The sequence below is a fragment of the Helianthus annuus genome, chromosome 9, assembly GCF_002127325.2.
Source record: "Helianthus annuus cultivar XRQ/B chromosome 9, HanXRQr2.0-SUNRISE, whole genome shotgun sequence".
NCBI lineage: Eukaryota > Viridiplantae > Streptophyta > Magnoliopsida > Asterales > Asteraceae > Helianthus > Helianthus annuus.
Window position 1 is genome coordinate 136,767,564 of NC_035441.2, and position 17,753 is coordinate 136,785,316.

Below are 17,753 nucleotides of genomic sequence, written 5' to 3' on the forward strand. Positions count from 1 at the left end.
CGCGTAAAACGTAGAAAAACGTTAACGTAAGAAACCGGCGCGTAAAACGTAAAAAAACGTTAACGTAAAAACGACGCGTTGAAAAAACAACGCGTGAAAAAGTCGGGCTAAAAACGAGCCGTGGAAAAGCCGGACGTAAAAACGAGACGTAAAAAATGAGGCGTAAAAACGGCTTGTAAAATCGTGACGTAAAAAACGGCGCGGCAAAAGACGGCGCGTAAAGTTATTAACGTAAATGTCGGAGCGTTAAAAAAACGACGCCTAAAAAAGCCGGGCGTAAGAACAGGGCGTAAAAAAACGGCTCTTCAAAACGTTTTTTTAAACTAATCTTTAAAAAAAAATTATTATAAAAATCTGATTTTAAAAAAGTTTTTAAATCAAAAAATAAGTTTCTTAATAAAAAATTATTAAGACAAAAAAAAGTAATTAATGAATGAGACAAAAAAGACATTTAAAAATAATATATATAAAAAGACAAAAAAACAATTTTACCTAAATACCCTTTAACAATAAAATATTAAAAACATAATAATACAAAAAGCTTTTAATATTAATATTTACTACTTTTAATCTCATCCATCCATCTAGTTGATCTAAGGGCTAAAAAGTGGTTCCCATGGTTCTTACAACTAGAGGTGGTTTCATTTTAGCGGTCCCCTATATATATATATATATATATATATATATATATATATATATATATATATATATATATATATATATATATATATATATATATATATATATGTATATATATATGGGGCCGCTAGAATGAGAACCACCTCGAGTTGTAAGAACCGCGAGAACTACTTGATCCGGGGCGAGGTGGACCAATTTTTTTTTCAAAAACGTAGATGCATGTCTTATAAACACATTCGTAAAAAAAATTTTAAAAAAATGTCGTGCGTGTAGTTTTTTACACCACAAGTTTGTGGTTTACGAGTTCCGTAAATTTACGGAACTCGTAAACCACAAACTTGTGGTGTAAAAAAACTACACGCACGACATTCTTTTTAAAATTTTTTTTTACGCATGTGTTTATAATACATGCATCTATGTTTTTGAAAAAAAAAATTGGTCCACCTCACCCCGTACGGTGTGGTTCTTGCGGTTCTTACAACTCGAGGTGGTTCTCATTCTAGCGGTCCCCTATATATAGGGGGCCGCTAGAATGAGAACCACCTCGAGTTGTAAGAACCGCGAGAACCACTCTCAACCAATCAGATTATGCCAACATAAAGGGTATATTGGTCATTTACCCCAAATGTCAAATCATTTCTCTCTCATCTGTCTTTTCTTTTAAAGTTGCATCTCTCACCGCGAGAACCACTCTCAACCAATCAGATTATGCCAACATAAATGGTATATTGGTCATTTACCCCAAATGTCAAATCTTTTCTCTCTCCTCTGTCTTTTCTTTTAAAGTTGCATCTCTCATCGTCTCTCTCTCATCTATTTCTTGAAACTAAAACAATATCTCACATTTGTCTCTCTCTCTCTCTCTCTTGATTGAAGTTGCAGACCTTCTTGAATCTTTTAAAGTTGTAGGCCAAATTTTAAAAAAAACCCAACCATCTCTCATACAAGCACCATCTCGCATCCCACCACCATCTCTCATCCAACCACCACACCCACCTTTTTGTCTCTCTGCCGGCGACGGTGGTGGTGGGTTTCGACGGCGATTGTGGTGGTGGGTTTCGACGGCGAATGTGGTGGTGGGTTTCAACCCCTCACCTCCTCCTCCACAACAACCATCGAACCTCCGCCTTTACCTCCGCCGCATCCCCGATCCTCAACCAGAACACCACCATAACCCCATAGTCTGATGTCGCCGGTGTTTCAAGTTCCAGCGTTGTCAAGATCCGAGCCGGTGTTCGACGCTCATAGTGGTTTATAACATTGGGGGCTGGTGGCGGCGGCTCTCCGGCGGCATCTTCTGCCTCCCTTTCCTCTCCCCACCCCCCTTTGAGACTGGTGTTTGGTGGTGGTGGCGTTGGGGTTAGTGGCGGTGGCGTTGGGGATGGTGGGTGGGTGGAGATGGCCGGTGGCGGCGATGGTAGTTGAGCCAGGGAAGGCGGTGGCTCAGCCGGTGAAGTCGGAAGCAGGTTTGAATTTTGTGGGTTTGAGTTTTGGTTTGATCTGTTGTAAAAAAAATGTGGGTTTGAATTTTGTGGGATTGATCTGTTGTAAAAAAAATGTGGGTTTCTTTGAAATTTTGTGGTTTTGAATTTTAGTCTAAATTTTGGTTTGAGTTTTGGGATTCTTTGATTCTGTTGGTATTTCTTGGGGTTTTTTTTATTTTTGTGGGAATGATCTGTTGTAAAAAATTGTGGGTTTCTTTGAAATTTTGTGGGTTTGAACAGTGTTGTGGTTGACATTGTTGTCGGCGATCTGGTCTCTAGATCTCGTTTTGTCGTTGATGACATTGTTTTGATGTTGTTGGTCTCCAGATCTCGTTTTGCTGTTGATGGATTGGGCGGGCGATGATGCAAAAAAAACGTAGATTTTGATGGCGATGGCGCGAGAAGGATGGTGGAGGGTAGGTTTTTGAACCTATAACCCCACTTTGCAGCCTTTTGATTATCGGAAAATTTGAGCCAATCCCCGTTTTTTTTTCGAGATACACATTGTTTTGATGTTGCTGGTTTTTTTATTTTTTCCCCAGTCGATGATGACAATAATCTATCTGAGACACCTACCGAGTTTGTGATTTCTGGGTGCGTTCATTTTGTGTAAAAAAGTTTTTGTAAAAAAAAAAAGTTAAACCGTAAACTTTTTAACGTAAAACGTAAAGCGTAAAAAGTTTAAAGTAAAACGTAAAATGTAAAACGTAAAAACGTAAAACGTAAAATGTAAAACGTAAAAACGTAAAACGTAAAAAGTTTGACGTAAAACGTAAAAATTTTAAGGTTAAACGTAAAACGTAAAAATTTTTAACGTAAAACGTAAATTTTTTAACGAAAAACGTAAAACGTAAACTTTTTAATGTAAAACGTAAACTTTTTAACGGAAAACGTAAAACGTAAAACATAGAAAGTTTTACGTAAAACGTAAAACGTAAAAAATTTAACGTAAAACGTAAATTTTTTTTAACGTAAAACGTAAACTTTTATGTAAAAACTATTTAACGTAAAACGTAAAACTTTTTCTACGTAAATTGTAAAACGTAAAAAAACCGTGTGAAAAAAACGCCGCGAAAAAAATGGAACGTAAAATACGCCGCGTTAAAACGGGACGTAAAAAACGGCGCGTTAAAAAAAGACGTTTGAAAACGCCGAGCGTAAAAAACGGCGTGCAAAAACGACGCGTTAAAAAACGATGCGTGAAAAGCCGGCGTAAAAAAGGGGTGCAAAAACCGGCGCGCAAAAAAAAATTGTTTTGTTAAAAAAATTTGAATTTAAAAATGCTTTTAATAAAAAAAAATTCTGTTTAAAAGGCAAAAAAAAGTAATAAAAAAATAATAAAGACAAAAAGGCAAAAAAAAATAATTTTACTAAACTACCCTTTTGGATTAAAATATTAAAGACATAATAAGACAAAATGTATTTAATATTAATTTTGGTTACTTTAAATCTCATCCATCCATTTTGTTGATCTAGTGGCTAGAAAGTGGTTTTCTCGGTTCTTACAACTGGAGGTGGTTTTTCTATCATTTTTTAGTGTTTCCCAATGAACCCCACACTATATATATATATATATATACATATATATATATATATATATATATAGGGGAGGGTTTAAATGAGAACACTAAATATTGTGAGAACCGTGAGAACAAATGAAAAAAACGCGAGAACTTGGTCAAAAACGAATCAAATTCGAAATTTTTTTCTACACTTATCATTATTATTCGAATACAATCTTAGAAATTTAATTTACACGTTTAAATTTACGTGAATTCGTAAATAAAGAAAATTTACACATGTGTAAGTTTGCCATTTATACATGTGTAAATCTGTTGTATTTACACATGTGGAAAAAATCTAAAAAGAGTGATTTTGAAATGAGAAATGAACTATTTGATGTTGTAAATTCTTTTTTATTTTTTTGATGTTGCATCTTAATTACAATGAGGTTTCTGTTAAAAAAATTGGTTTTGATTGGTTTTTTCATTCGTTCTCACGGTTCTCGCAATATTTAGCTTTCTCAAGATAACCCTCCCCTATATATATATATATATATATATATATATATATATATATATATATATATATATATATATATATATATATATCGATATCAATATTTATTTAATTGATTTTGATTTCGCTAAATTGACATCGTATCGCTACCATATCGTATTGATCAACATCATACTTGTACCTATATTCATTTTTATGGTTCCCTTTTTAATAACGAAATAGAGTTAATTACGTAGTTAGTCCCTGTGGTTTGCACAAAATAACATACTTAGGTACTAATAGTTTAAAATCACCTTCTAGGGTATTAACTTTTCATTTTGTAACGTCTGGAGGTATTAACTTCTAGGGTATTAACATAGTTAGTCCTTGTGGTTTGCACAAAATAACATACTTAGGTACTAATAAAATGTGATTTTAAACCTACAAATAACGTTAATACCTCCAAATGTTACAAAATGAAAAGTTAATACCCTAGAATGTGATTTTAAACTATTAGTACCTAAGTATGTTACTTTGTGCAAACCACAGGGACTAACTATGTAATTAACTCAACGAAATATTTTTTCTAATAATATATGATCTATGTTTATATTTTTTAACATTGCGAAATAAATTTTATAGAGAACGGATATTCTGTCACTGTCACACCATACCAAACAGAGACCAATGTGAAATAAATTATATATATATAGGGTTGGGTTCATGCGATAATCACCTTTATTGCGAGAATCGCGAGAACCAATGTGAACACAACAAAATAAACCCACTACACCACCAAAAACCTAAAAAACCTAACCCCCACCCCACAAGCTAAATGCTAAAAACTAACTAACCCCTCAAAAACCTAAAAAAACCTACCCCCCCCCCCCCCCCCCCCCGCCTAAGCTAAACGCTAAAAACTAAACCATAAAGCTAAACCCCAAAAAACCTAAAAAAAATCTAAAAAACACACAACAAAATTTTTTTAATAAAAATCGCTACTTTTAGTCTCCAAATTTTTTTTAATAAACGAAAAGTAGCTATTTTTATTAAAAAATACTAAAAAAATTGTGTGTTTTTTAGATTTTTTTTTTGAGTTCATATTGGTTCCCGCGGTTCTCGCAATAAAGGGTGGTTCCTAACGGGGTAGTTAAGTGGGAACACTCCATAGGATGCTGAAAAATTGGGAAAGTGACACCTTGTCCCACATAAGAGGAGAGTTGAAACTTAAAGGGGTATTTAAGTGGGAACACTCCTGTAACAACCCGACTTTTAAAGTCAAAGTACAAGTCAAAGTCAGAGTCAAAGCTAAGACATGTCAGCATTCAGATCTGTCTTTTCTTAATTATTGTCTTGTACTATTGAGATTCGATAAACGATATATTGATTAACGATTTTAATCTGTGATTCTACAACACATTTTATAACGCTTATTCAAAATTATCGCATTTAACCCATTTACAACCCATACTAATTAACGCATTTTATCGCATCGCACGTTAGTCTAAACGCTATCACATCGCTATCAGAAACTCGCAACGCAACTATTGGTATTGTTCTATGTGTGTATGTTATTATGTGCTTACTTCTGTGTGCCTTATATGTATTTTGGGATGTTATTCGCAAACGCAATCGCAACTCTATCGCATCGCAATCTCATCACAAGAGCCTGATAGTGAATCGCAACTATTATGTGTTTTATGCTTTTTATGAGTTATGTTATTTATGTAACTATAGTTTAATACTATCGCGTCGCTTACTCGCAACTCGCCTAATCGCAACTCACTCAACACACGAAACAAAAGTCGGAAAACTAACCCACACAAGCCAACCAATCGAATGACCATACGATCGAAGGACATCCGACCGGATGACCATCCGATCGGATGGCCATCCGATCGAACGGCTATCCGACCCACTTAACCTCCACAGCCTTTCTCGCCTTTCAGCTATAAATACCCACCTGTCACATCAACTGTTCATTGATGTGACAGCCTTATCCGACCAGCACGCTCTCAAGCACTTTTCTCTCGATTCCTCGCGATTCTTATAAGTTTTCACTCTAAATCTTGTACTTCCATCATCAGCACACACTTTCTCATCATCTTCTCCATCAAATCTTTACACCTTCACCATGAAATCACCTGATTTGGGCTGTTCTAAGGTGACGTCATCACGGGTTCTGATGAACATTGTTGAATGACCTCATCTCATCAAGAACTGCGTAGATCTAAAGGATTTCTATACATTTATACACTGATTTCGACTAGATCTAAACATTTTCAAACTGTTTCGAACTTTTCTTCAACATTCCTAACTTTTTACTCAAAACCATTAGAATCTGGGCTCGTTCAGGCCTTCTACTCATACCCTAGTGAATAGCCGGTCTGAGAACGGATTTCTACCGAAGAAGACGAACGACTCACGGGTTGAACATGAAATTTCGTCAAGAACAATTAAGTCTGATCGAATGGGGTGGTTCCTATCCGATCAACTGAGTTGGACTTGATGTGATTTCCGTTATTTAACACGTCGTCACGCCGTCTCCGTTAAACCACAAAACTTTTCGACTTAACAAATTTTTACAAAGTTTCAGACAAACTGGTTGCTCGATCGAATAGCCATCCGATCGGATGACCATCCGATCGAATGACTATTCGACCAGACAACTATGCTTTACAAGTTCAACACTTAAACGATCTTACAAAACTTCAAAGAATATCAGCCTTTCAACTGAATAGCCATCCGATCGAATGGCCATCCGTCCGGATGACCATCTGATCGAATGACTTGATCTATGCTACAACGAAAACTTCAAAAGTTCAAACATTCTACAAATACACTTCCTCAATCAAATGACCAATCGACCGAATGGTCATCCCTCATCCGTCCGGACGGTCATCCGATCGAATCACCATTCGTCCCACATCCCACTCGACACACTATTTAAGACGTTGTTCAACGCTTACACTATCGTCCTATGATCAGGCTAATCTCCAAGCGCTCCCTTCAATCCAAAGCAGTGTTTATTTATTAAACATATACTATGAGTATACTCGAACCCATTTTCTTTTAACGCATTTTGGGCGTTACATACATTCTCTATATTCAAATCACATCGAATACACAACGCAAACACTTTTAACGCTAACCGCTATCGCATGTTATACGTGACTCGATGAATGCTTGTATGTTATGTTTGCACAGTGATTGTTTGCCTGACACCTTAGCAACGATAGTACTATTGTTTGGACTCAGCACCTGTCGTGGACAGGGGTTGTTAAGGGTTTTACTTCACATGGTCACAGTGGTGATAATGTGTTGCGCATTCTACAACTCGAAGTCATGTCGGTTACATACTTCATTGTCGATAGCTTACTTACATCACATTTCTACGTGTTACATGTTGGTTATGCGTAAACGCTTTCGCTATATTATATGCTATTAAACTTGTGTACTCACCTTTACACTACGTGTATTGACTTTATTTTAACGTATGTGACAGGTATCTAGGATGCTATGTTTGCTGATCTTTTATGGAATCAAGTTAGGTGGTCTAGAAACCCACAAATAAAATCTGAGTTGTCGGAACTGCTATTTGTCTTTGAGAACAATATTCTGTAATAACTATTTTTACTTTATATGTTGATGGTATGGGACGTTAACGATTAATATATCGTCATAAATAGTGTTATGGATTCTCTTGGACAATCTGTTTCGCTCAGTGCCACGCCTCGATGTTTCCGCCATCGGTTGGGGTGTGACAACTTCATCCTTATTGTTTCATGGAAGCACACACTAAGTGTACTCGCAAAGGGTGCGGAGCACCCTAACTTGCACCCGCACACACGCGCGTGGGCGATAGGCAAAATGTGGCACTTTGATGGCGCACTTTGCATGAGTGCATGGAATTGAGCCAAGATGGCGTGCGCGCGCATCAGTCTGTCTTGCGCGCGCATGCAGAAGCTTCCAGTAATTAATGACAGTGCAGTTACATTTCAGCATTTGAAACTGACGAGTCAACGATTTTGATTGAGAATTAAATGACGAATTAAAGTGCATTGAAGACGTTTAATGCAATTTAATTCTCCCATTTAATTCTTTTTCAGTTTTGACTAAGGACCTACAGTATAAATAGGAGGACCCTGCTGCAGAACCAGACACACCGAAATTTACAGCTGATACAATCTTCTCTCCACTGAATTCTTTCTTCTTCTTCAAGTAGCACGGTAAACCTTCGGGTTTTAGTCAAGACCGGCAGTACAACTACTTGGACTGTTGTATCCTGGAAACTAACGAGTTCTCTTGGGAGAATCGAAATTTGTTTTAAGGGACCCGTGTTTAACACGATCCTCGGCCAAGAACTTCAATTTTGTTTGTAATTCTGTATTTGTTTTTCTTTTTATTTCAGTTGTAACCTGTACATCTATTTACTGCTTTCCTATTTCAAGTTGTAATTCAAGTTAGTAAAATATTTTATTTATTTTGCACGAACGGATTCCTACAATTTATAAATCTCAGTTGTTCCTGTAAGAAAAAAAAACTTTTTGGGATGAATCTAGCAAAATTGAACTAACTCAAGGACAATTTTGAGAGTTTACTCTTGGATATATCTTTCGTGCATTTGTCAAATATGTAACATTTATCATTTAGTTGAAAACAAAAACAAGCTAAATAAGTTGGAAAAGTAATATATCTTTTAAAGTTTAGGGTTAGAAACGCTAGGAAATAATCTTAACCATCAATTGATTTAACCAAGAGCTAAGATTAAATGAGTGAAATTGAAGAGAAAAAAAAGAGGCGCGTGAGTTTGTGTAAGGGCATTCTAGTAAATCCAGGAAAATAGTTTCTCTCTCCTCCAATCCCCCCCCATTTTTTAAACGTTAATAACCTTTTCATACGACATTATTTTTTTATAAAATTTGCACCAAAAAAACGAGCGTTTTTTATCTTTAAAACGAGTATACTATTGCTATATTTTCGATTTTTTTTCGAAAACCCAGTTGCGTAAAACGTAATGGACAAAAAGCGTAAAAAAATGATTTTTTTCTAAAATGCAATGCACCAAAAACACAAATAAGTGTCTTATTTCTAAAACGCAATGGTTAGAAAACATTTAAAATTAAAAATTTCTTTTTTCTAAAACGCAAAAGCCTAAAAACACAAAAGAAAGTGTACTTTCTAAAACGCAATGGACTTAAAACACATAAAAATGTGTTTACCTAAAACGCAATGGACTAAAAACACTTCAAAAATGTGTTTTTTCTAAAACGCAATGGCCAGAAAACACATAAAAATGTCTTATTTCTAAAACGCAATGGCCCAAAAATACAAAAAAAAAAGTGTTCTCTCTAAAACGCAATGGCCTAAAAACACAAAAGAAAGTGTTCTTTCTAAAACGCAATGGACTGAAAACACTTCAAAATGTGTTTTTCTAAAACGCAATGGGCAGAAAACACATAAAAATATCTTATTTCTAAAACGCAATGACCCAAAAATACAAAAAAAAGTGTTCTCTCTAAAACGCAATGGCCTAAAAACACAAAAGAAAGTGTTCTTTCTAAAACGCAATGGACTGAAAACACATAAAATGTGTTTTACCTAAAACGCAATGGACTAAAAACACTTCTAAAATGTGTTTTTCTAAAACGCAATGGCCAGAAAACACATAAAAATGTCTTATTTCTAAAACGCAATGGCATAAAAACACAAAAGAAAGTGTTCTCCCTAAAACGCATTGAACCAGGGTATGTTTTGTTTGTGAATTGTATGAACCAGGAAGTAGGAGATCAAAATTTGTTTACGAATTTATGTCTATGAAAAGAGGCAATTTCCTGAAAAATTAATTTTTTTGATGCAGCTCGACCCCAGCCAGGGGATCCCTTGAACCCTGCTCATAGGGGCGCTGCCCCCGGACCCCCACCAAGATTACTTTGTAAAACGCAATGACTCAATTCAAAAACCCAGATCGTAACAATGCAATTAAAAAATTTCTTACATAGATCGAAGCCGATTTCTTCATATTTCTTCACCGATTGACGAAATTTGAATGTTAGAAACACTGATCAGCGATTGAATCGAACGAATTGAGTGATTCGCTTCAAAATCACAGGTAAAAATGAGATATTGTATGAAATTAAATTGGGTTTCTTCAAAAAAGTCGAAGAACACGTTGATTGGGTGTTTGAATCATTGGTTGGTGACGAAAATCGCACTATAATGTAGTGATTATTGAGATAGAAAGTGAAGAAAAGGTTGAAGATGGTGGGTTTTGAAAATGGTGGGTTTTGAAGTTACAGAGAGAAGAAGAAGAGAGAAGATTGGGTAAAACTGATTAAAATATCCTTCACCTTTATTTTAAATTTTGTCACATGTCATAATCCTATTGATTCCTATCTTTTCTAGCCAAAATAAACTTCCTATTTGATCTCACCCTTAAAGTTTATTTGAATACTTACACAACCTCAAAATCATTTAGAAAGTTTTATTATTATTATTATCTTAAAATACATAATTCTTTTTCTTTTTGTAATAACATTTTAAAATTAAGTTATATCTTTTTTTTAATGGCAACATTTATCCCTACCCTATTACACCAATAATCCTAAATTAATCGTCTATGCCCAGATTTAAACCTGGGACCTCTCCTCTAAGAGGCAATACCTCTACCAAATGGGCTAGCCCCATATTGGCTAAAATTAAGTTATATCTAATATTTTTTAAAGAGAACAAAAAGACATTTTCATTAGAATAACAAAAACTAGCTCGTTTTCAAGAAGGCCTCATTCAAGACAAATACGAGGAAAAGTCAACTGCGATGACAATGTAGTCGCAAAAATTGACACTTCAAACATCAATACTAAAACGGTTCTCATATTTACCAATGGGTCGTATTATTGGCACACTTTGGGGGATTAAATCGACACCCTCAATACGCATCGTATAGGCCTATACGATGCGTATTGAGGTGGGTTCTAACTTCTATGCCTGCCAAAGGCTGCCATTGTCCCTGCCAAAAAGTAATACGCATCGTATAGGTCTATACGATGCGTATTGAGGGTGTCGATTTAATTTTTTAATTTTTTCAAGGTAGCTTCCTGTCACGCGGTAGCTTTCCGTCACGCGAACGAAGAAGCGGCACTTTGGACATTTGTTGGTCTTCAAACATCTAGGAAACATTATTTGAGAATACCCCTGAATTTATCGAAGCTGTCAAATGAGATCCTCCACTGTTGGGTTATCATCTTTCAACCCCATTTTCCCTAAATTTATCGATTATGTTTTTCAACAGGGATGTAATGCAATTATTCCTCTCAATTGAATAGACCGACACTTGCTTCATAGGACTCACTTGAATCGTCTCGGATGTAATAACAGTACGTTTAGCATCTGTGCCTGCTTGAATTGCAGAAAGCAAAGGATAACGAAGATGAACATTGTATTTATCACGAAAGTACTGAACAACCGAGATAACAGCTCCGGTTTCATCAACTGCAATTGGAATTGATCTTGGAACAACATACTCTTGTTACCATCAATAATCTTGGAATTGATCTTGGAACAACATACTCTTGTTAACAACGGTTCTCCAATTCCAGATCAATAATGTAAGGAGAAGCGTTAAGATAACGGACATCCATCAAGCTTAAAAAGAAAACTTGTGTTTCCCATAGTCACAAACGATTGCGGTTTGTATTTTGCATAGCCACCGTTTCGGTAGTCAAAAAAGGTTGCGGTTTGCAGATTCAATCTTCATTGCTTCATTAAAATTAACAAGGCGGTCTCTTTGCTTCGTCCACTAGAACTATTTGTGTATGCATTCTTAGGGTTTTTATTATTTGATCAATGGAAGTTGAAATCGACATGAAGGAAATCGATGATTCAATCGCAAACAAAACCAAACACGATCAGGTATCAGAGAACATGCACTTCAAAAATTCGATTACGTTTTTCAACAGAAATAAGACTCACTTGAATCGTCTCGGAAGTACTGAACAACAGAAATAACAGCTTCGGAGAAACCGGATCGGCTTTGAAACAAGCATGCCTTGAACGAGTCTAGAACACTCGTAATCCTCAACCGGCTTTGAAACCGGACGGAATCTACGAAGAAACTGTTCGATTTCACGGCTTTTTTGAGAACCTGATTCAGATACACAACGGTCTCTTTGCTTCGTCCACTAGAACTATTTGAGTATGCATTCTTTTGGTAGTTAACAAAGCTAATTAGAAAAAATCTGTAAAATTAATCATATCGATTGCTATAACAGGATGGATGTGACACACACAGATAGATAAGCTGTCACAGTTGTCAAAGACTGTTTGTCGGGTTTCCAATGCTCACACAGGGTGATAAACAACGCTGATACAAACACATGTGTTTTGAAATAGGCTTTGTTCTTGGTTTAATGAAGTTACACGTAACATCTAGTTATATTCAGATTTAAACAATGCACGCCTCAATTGAGATAACGGACATCCATCAAGCTCAAAAAGAAAACTTGTGTTTCCCATAGTCACAAACGATTGCGGTTTGTATTTCGCATAGCCACCGTTTCCGTAGTAAAAAAACGGTTGCGGTTTGCACATTCAATCTTCAATACTTCATTAAAATACCACTACTAGAAGAACCCGACACGTCTTCATGTTACGGAGAATGTTCTCGAAATTGAAGGAAAAGGAGTAAAAAGATGAACCAGTTGTCAGAGAGAGAAAAGGAAGCTGTTATTTCAGTTATTTCTGTTGATCTACAAATTCCAACAAATTGTGTCTGTCTGAACCAACTGAAATCCACAAATTCCAACAGTTTCTCCGTCGCTAATTTCTCCACTCACCGTGAAATCGAACAGTTTCTTCGTAGATTTCGTCCGGTTTCAAAGCCGGTTGAGGATTACGAGTGTTCTATAGAACTTATCGTGTGTTGCAGTTTGGACATGTGTCTATTCTAGTGGTCCCTGTACTATTTGTGTATGCATTATTTTGGAGAACTTATCGTGTGTTGCAGTTTGGAAAGATGACCGAATAGAAATTTGAATAACAAACTGTGGAGAACTTGTTTGCGTTATCCATCAACATAAGCCGGTGAGGCATTTGATGAGAGTTTTAAGGAGAAGCGTTGAAATAAAGGGTCCCGAAGAAACCAAATTCGCAACAATGAGTCTAAGTCCATTGTTGTTCGTGAATGTTTCGAATCATCATAGAAGACGTGTCGGGTTCTTCTGCTAGTGGTCGGGCTTCCAATGCTCACACAGGGTGATAAACAACGCTGATATCATCATAGAAGCGTTGGGATTCAAGGGTTTATGAGTCCAAGTTAACATTCAGATTCAGATTCAGAAAGCAGATGATTTTGTACTTGGTTTATTCTCTTTAATCTATTAGAACGATCCTTGTTTTGTCACGTACATGCGTTTAATTCCCAAAATCCTTGTAGGGTTTAGAATGTTTGAAGGAAATGTTGGTTCAACACCACCGGTTTCTAACTTTATGCTTGCATCCACCACAGTGAATATTAACTTTGTTGGAATTTGTGGATCAACAGAAATAACTGAATAAATGTTTCTCAAATATGAATGCACGCAACGAATTTGACAACTTTGGGTATATTCGAAACCAACTAAAATACGTTATAATACGTTAAAATACGCTAAAATACGTTAAAATACACTAACTTACGTTACAATACGTTAAAATACGCTAAAATACGCTAACTTACGTTACAGTACGTTAAAATACGCTAACGTACGTTACAATACGTTAAAATACGCTAAAATATGTTAAAATACGTTAAAATACGTAAAATACCCTAAAATAGGTTAAAATAAGCTAAAATACGTTAGAATACGCCCAAATACGTCAAAAATACTATTAAATACGCAACAATATGTTAGAATACGTCAAAATACGCAAAAATATGTCAAAGTACGCGACTAACGATATTTCCACACACGTATACATATAATACGACACTATGGAGTACAAGTGGATTTCAAACAAAACTGTAGGTAATCATAGAATACGATATTCGCACGCAACCGAACGGCACCGAACCGACTTATGTTTAAGGTATACGTAATAAAACGACAAAATATGCGAAAGTTCGGCAAAAAACGAGACGTATACGCGTCAAACCGAGGGAAACACGGTAACACTAAATTTGAAATAATGCCATATACGATCGTATAGGCCTAGGTTGTATCATATATCAACTTAATACGAATCATATAGGCCTATACGATTAGTATTAAACTTTGAATTTTCTCAAAAATACCCCTGAATTTATAAAAAAACCAGGGGTATTTCAGTAAAATCATCGATTAATACGCATCATATAGGGGTCTATACGATGCGTATTGAACTATAAATTTCTAAAAAAAGTTTTTCAAATCAAGGGTTCCATCATTACAACCACTTGTTTTCAACAGGGATGTAATGCAATGATTTCTCTCAATTGAATAGACAGACACTAGCTTCATAGGACTCACTTGAATTTGTGGATTTCGGTTGGTTCAGAAACTTAACAAGAGAAGCAACTAAAAAAGCGTTTGGTTCAGAAACTTAACAAGAGAAGTAACTGATTCGAAGATCCTTGCGTTAGACACAATTTGCTGGAATTTGTGGATTTCGGTTGGTTCAGATCTCCATTCGGTCATCTTTCCTCTCAAAGAAGGATGAGATATCGGCAGTTAGCTCGAAGAAGTTTCTCTCAATCAGGTGTTCCATTAGATTTTCCCTTTTAACAATGTCCTGTTAATTGTTGGAAATTTGTGGATTTCGGTTGGTTCAGACAGACACAATTTGTTTTCAACGGGGATGTAATGCAATGATTCCTCTCAATTGAATAGACAGACACTTGCTTCATATGACTTACTTGAATCAAACAGGCATGCCTCAAACACTTAACATTTTTAGAAGTTTTCAATAAAATTTCATTCTGCTATGAACTTGTTCTCTATGAAATGTCTCACTTAACAAGAGAAGCAACTAAAAAAGCGGTGAACGGTATTTAACGTATACACCTTAAAGTACTGAATCAACAGAAATAACTGAAATACTGAATCAAACACGCATGCCTTGAAGTACTGAATCAACAGAAATAACTGAAATAACACCTTCGGAATCTATTAACCCACAATTTGTTGGAATTTGTAGACATACACTTGCTTCATAGGACTCACTTGAATCGTTTCGGAAGTAATGAACACCAGAAGGATGAGATATCGGCAGTTAGCTCGAAGAAGTTTCTCTCAATCAGGTGTTCGATTAGATTTTCCCTTTTAACAATGTCCTGTTAATTGTTGGAAATTTGTGGATTTCGTTTGGTTCAGACAGACAATTTGTTTTCAACGGGGATGTAATGCAATGATTCCTCTTAATTGAATAGATAGACACTTCCTTCATAGGACTCACTTGAATCGTCTCGGAAGTACTGAACAACAGAAGGATGAGATACCGGTAGTTACGAGATTCTTCGAGAATTAGAAAAGGAGAAAATACGGAACGACAAGGGTAGTATGAGTTTGTTTGTCGGGCTTCCAATGCTCACACAGGGTGATAAACAACGCTGATATTGAACGGATTATTGAACCAAGAAAGTCATTGGACTGCCGCAGATGAAGTCAAATGTGATCAAACTTGGACATCAGACGTAAATCTTAAGGAAACGGAACATAATCCCAGATTGTCTAAAGAAGCGCTTTTATCATGTGTGATCCAGAGAAGACGTATCGGTGAGTTATGGTTAATTTATAGGAGGAGGTTATGAAACGAATATATGTTTATGCGAATTTAAAGGACAATACTGACAGAGGTGCTGGTCTTTTCTCCCACTGTGCAAACTTGAAAAATCTCACCATAACACATATAATATGACACATGATAAAAGCGCTTCTTTAGACAATCTGGGATTATGTTCCGCAAATTGGGAACCACATATTCGTGTGTAAAAGCTTGGAAAGATGACCGAATAGAGATCTGTATACACCCTTGGTATTTGTTTACCACATGACACATGATAAAAGCGTTTCTTTAGAAAATCTGGGATTATGTTCCGCAAATTGGGAACCAAATTGTAGACTGGTTGGCTTGAATAGTTTTAATAATACTTGAAAATGGAAATAATCATGTCAAGATCTTTATCAATCATATCATCGACCAACTGCCTCGAAATCCCTTTCGTTTCTCGGGTTCGCATTCGACACAACACAACAAAAAATAATTCAAAAAATCAGTGGGTTGATACGCATCGTATAGGCCTATACGATGCGTATCAAGCCCGCCGCCAGACATAACCTGCACTTGTCAGTCTGCCATGTTTTTTACTTTAATTCAATACGCATCGTATAGGCCTATACGATGCATATTGAATTGAAAAAGTGTGTAGATAGACAGGGGGTGTGCTATTAGAACGCAATGATCAGAAAACACTTATTTCTAAAACGCAATGGTCAGAAAACATTTAAAAATTTCTTTTTTCTAAAACGCAAAGGCCTAAAAACACAAAAGAAAGTGTACTTTCTAAAACGCAATGGACTGAAAACACATAAAAATGTGTTTACCTAAAACGCAATGGACTAAAAACACTTCAAAAATGTGTTTTTCTAAAACGCAATGTCCAGTAAACACCTAAAAATGTCTTATTTCTAAAACGCAATGGCCTAAAAACACAAAAGAAAATGTTCTTTCTAAAATGCAATGGACTGAGAACACATAAAATGTGTTTTACCTAAAACGCAATGGACTAAAAACACTTCAAAAATGTGTTTTTCTAAAACGTAATGGCCAGAAATCACATAAAAATATCTTATTTCTAAAACGCAATGGCCTAAAAATACAAAAGAAAGTGTTCTCTCTAAAACGCAATGGCCTAAAAACACAAAAGAAAGTGTTCATTCTAAAACGCAATGGACTAAAAACATATAAAATGTGTTTTACCTAAAACGCAATGAACTAAAAACACTTCAAAAATGTGTTTTTCTAAAACGCAATGGCCAGAAAACACATAAAAATGTCTTTTTTCTAAAACGCAATGGCCTAAAAGCACAAAAGAAAGTGTTCTCTCTAAAACGCATTGAACCAGGGTATGTTTTGTTTGTGAATTTGTAACACCCCGAAAATATAAAACTTTATATTGAAATTATAAAGTATAAAATAAACAAAAATAAACTAACTAGGAATAAATGACCTAGTTAGTCATGAGCCTAGTCATAGCAAAGAAACTTAGTTGAAAACATGGAAAATCTAACTTGATATTAGTAGAAGGGCCAAAGGTGTTAAGTTGAAAACTTGGTTTTTATAAAACAAAAATAAAAAACCCAAACACACACTGATGTATGTGTCTGGTCGAAATAAACACAGGGGCGACATAGGGTTTCCCCACAAACCCTAGTTCATGCAATTTTCTCCAAATTGAAAGTTCTAATTTGTTCCAAATCAATTTCCAAGCACAAATTAGTGATCTCCTCTGAAAAAGGATCATAAGGTATGTAATTTCCATGGAAAACCTTCATCTAAATTTCTGAGTGAATTCGTGAAATTCAGAATTGATGTTGCATGTTAGTTGTTTGGAATGAAATAGTGTCTAGGGATGAACCCTAGTCAACTACTTGTTGAAATTTCGCCTGTTTCTTGTGA

The 17,753-nt window shown here is 35.7% G+C and overlaps 1 protein-coding gene across 1 annotated transcript; it reads right to left on the minus strand.

Moving 5' to 3' along the window:
* Positions 1-1,730: 1,730 nt before the first annotated feature.
* Positions 1,731-2,426, minus strand: LOC110876426 (formin-like protein 20). Its single transcript, XM_022124601.1, has 2 exons — positions 2,362-2,426; positions 1,731-2,139 (listed from the first exon to the last, which is right to left on the minus strand). The coding sequence occupies exons 1-2, from the start codon at positions 2,424-2,426 to the stop codon at positions 1,731-1,733; spliced, it is 474 nt and encodes a 157-aa protein (XP_021980293.1).
* Positions 2,427-17,753: the final 15,327 nt, after the last annotated feature.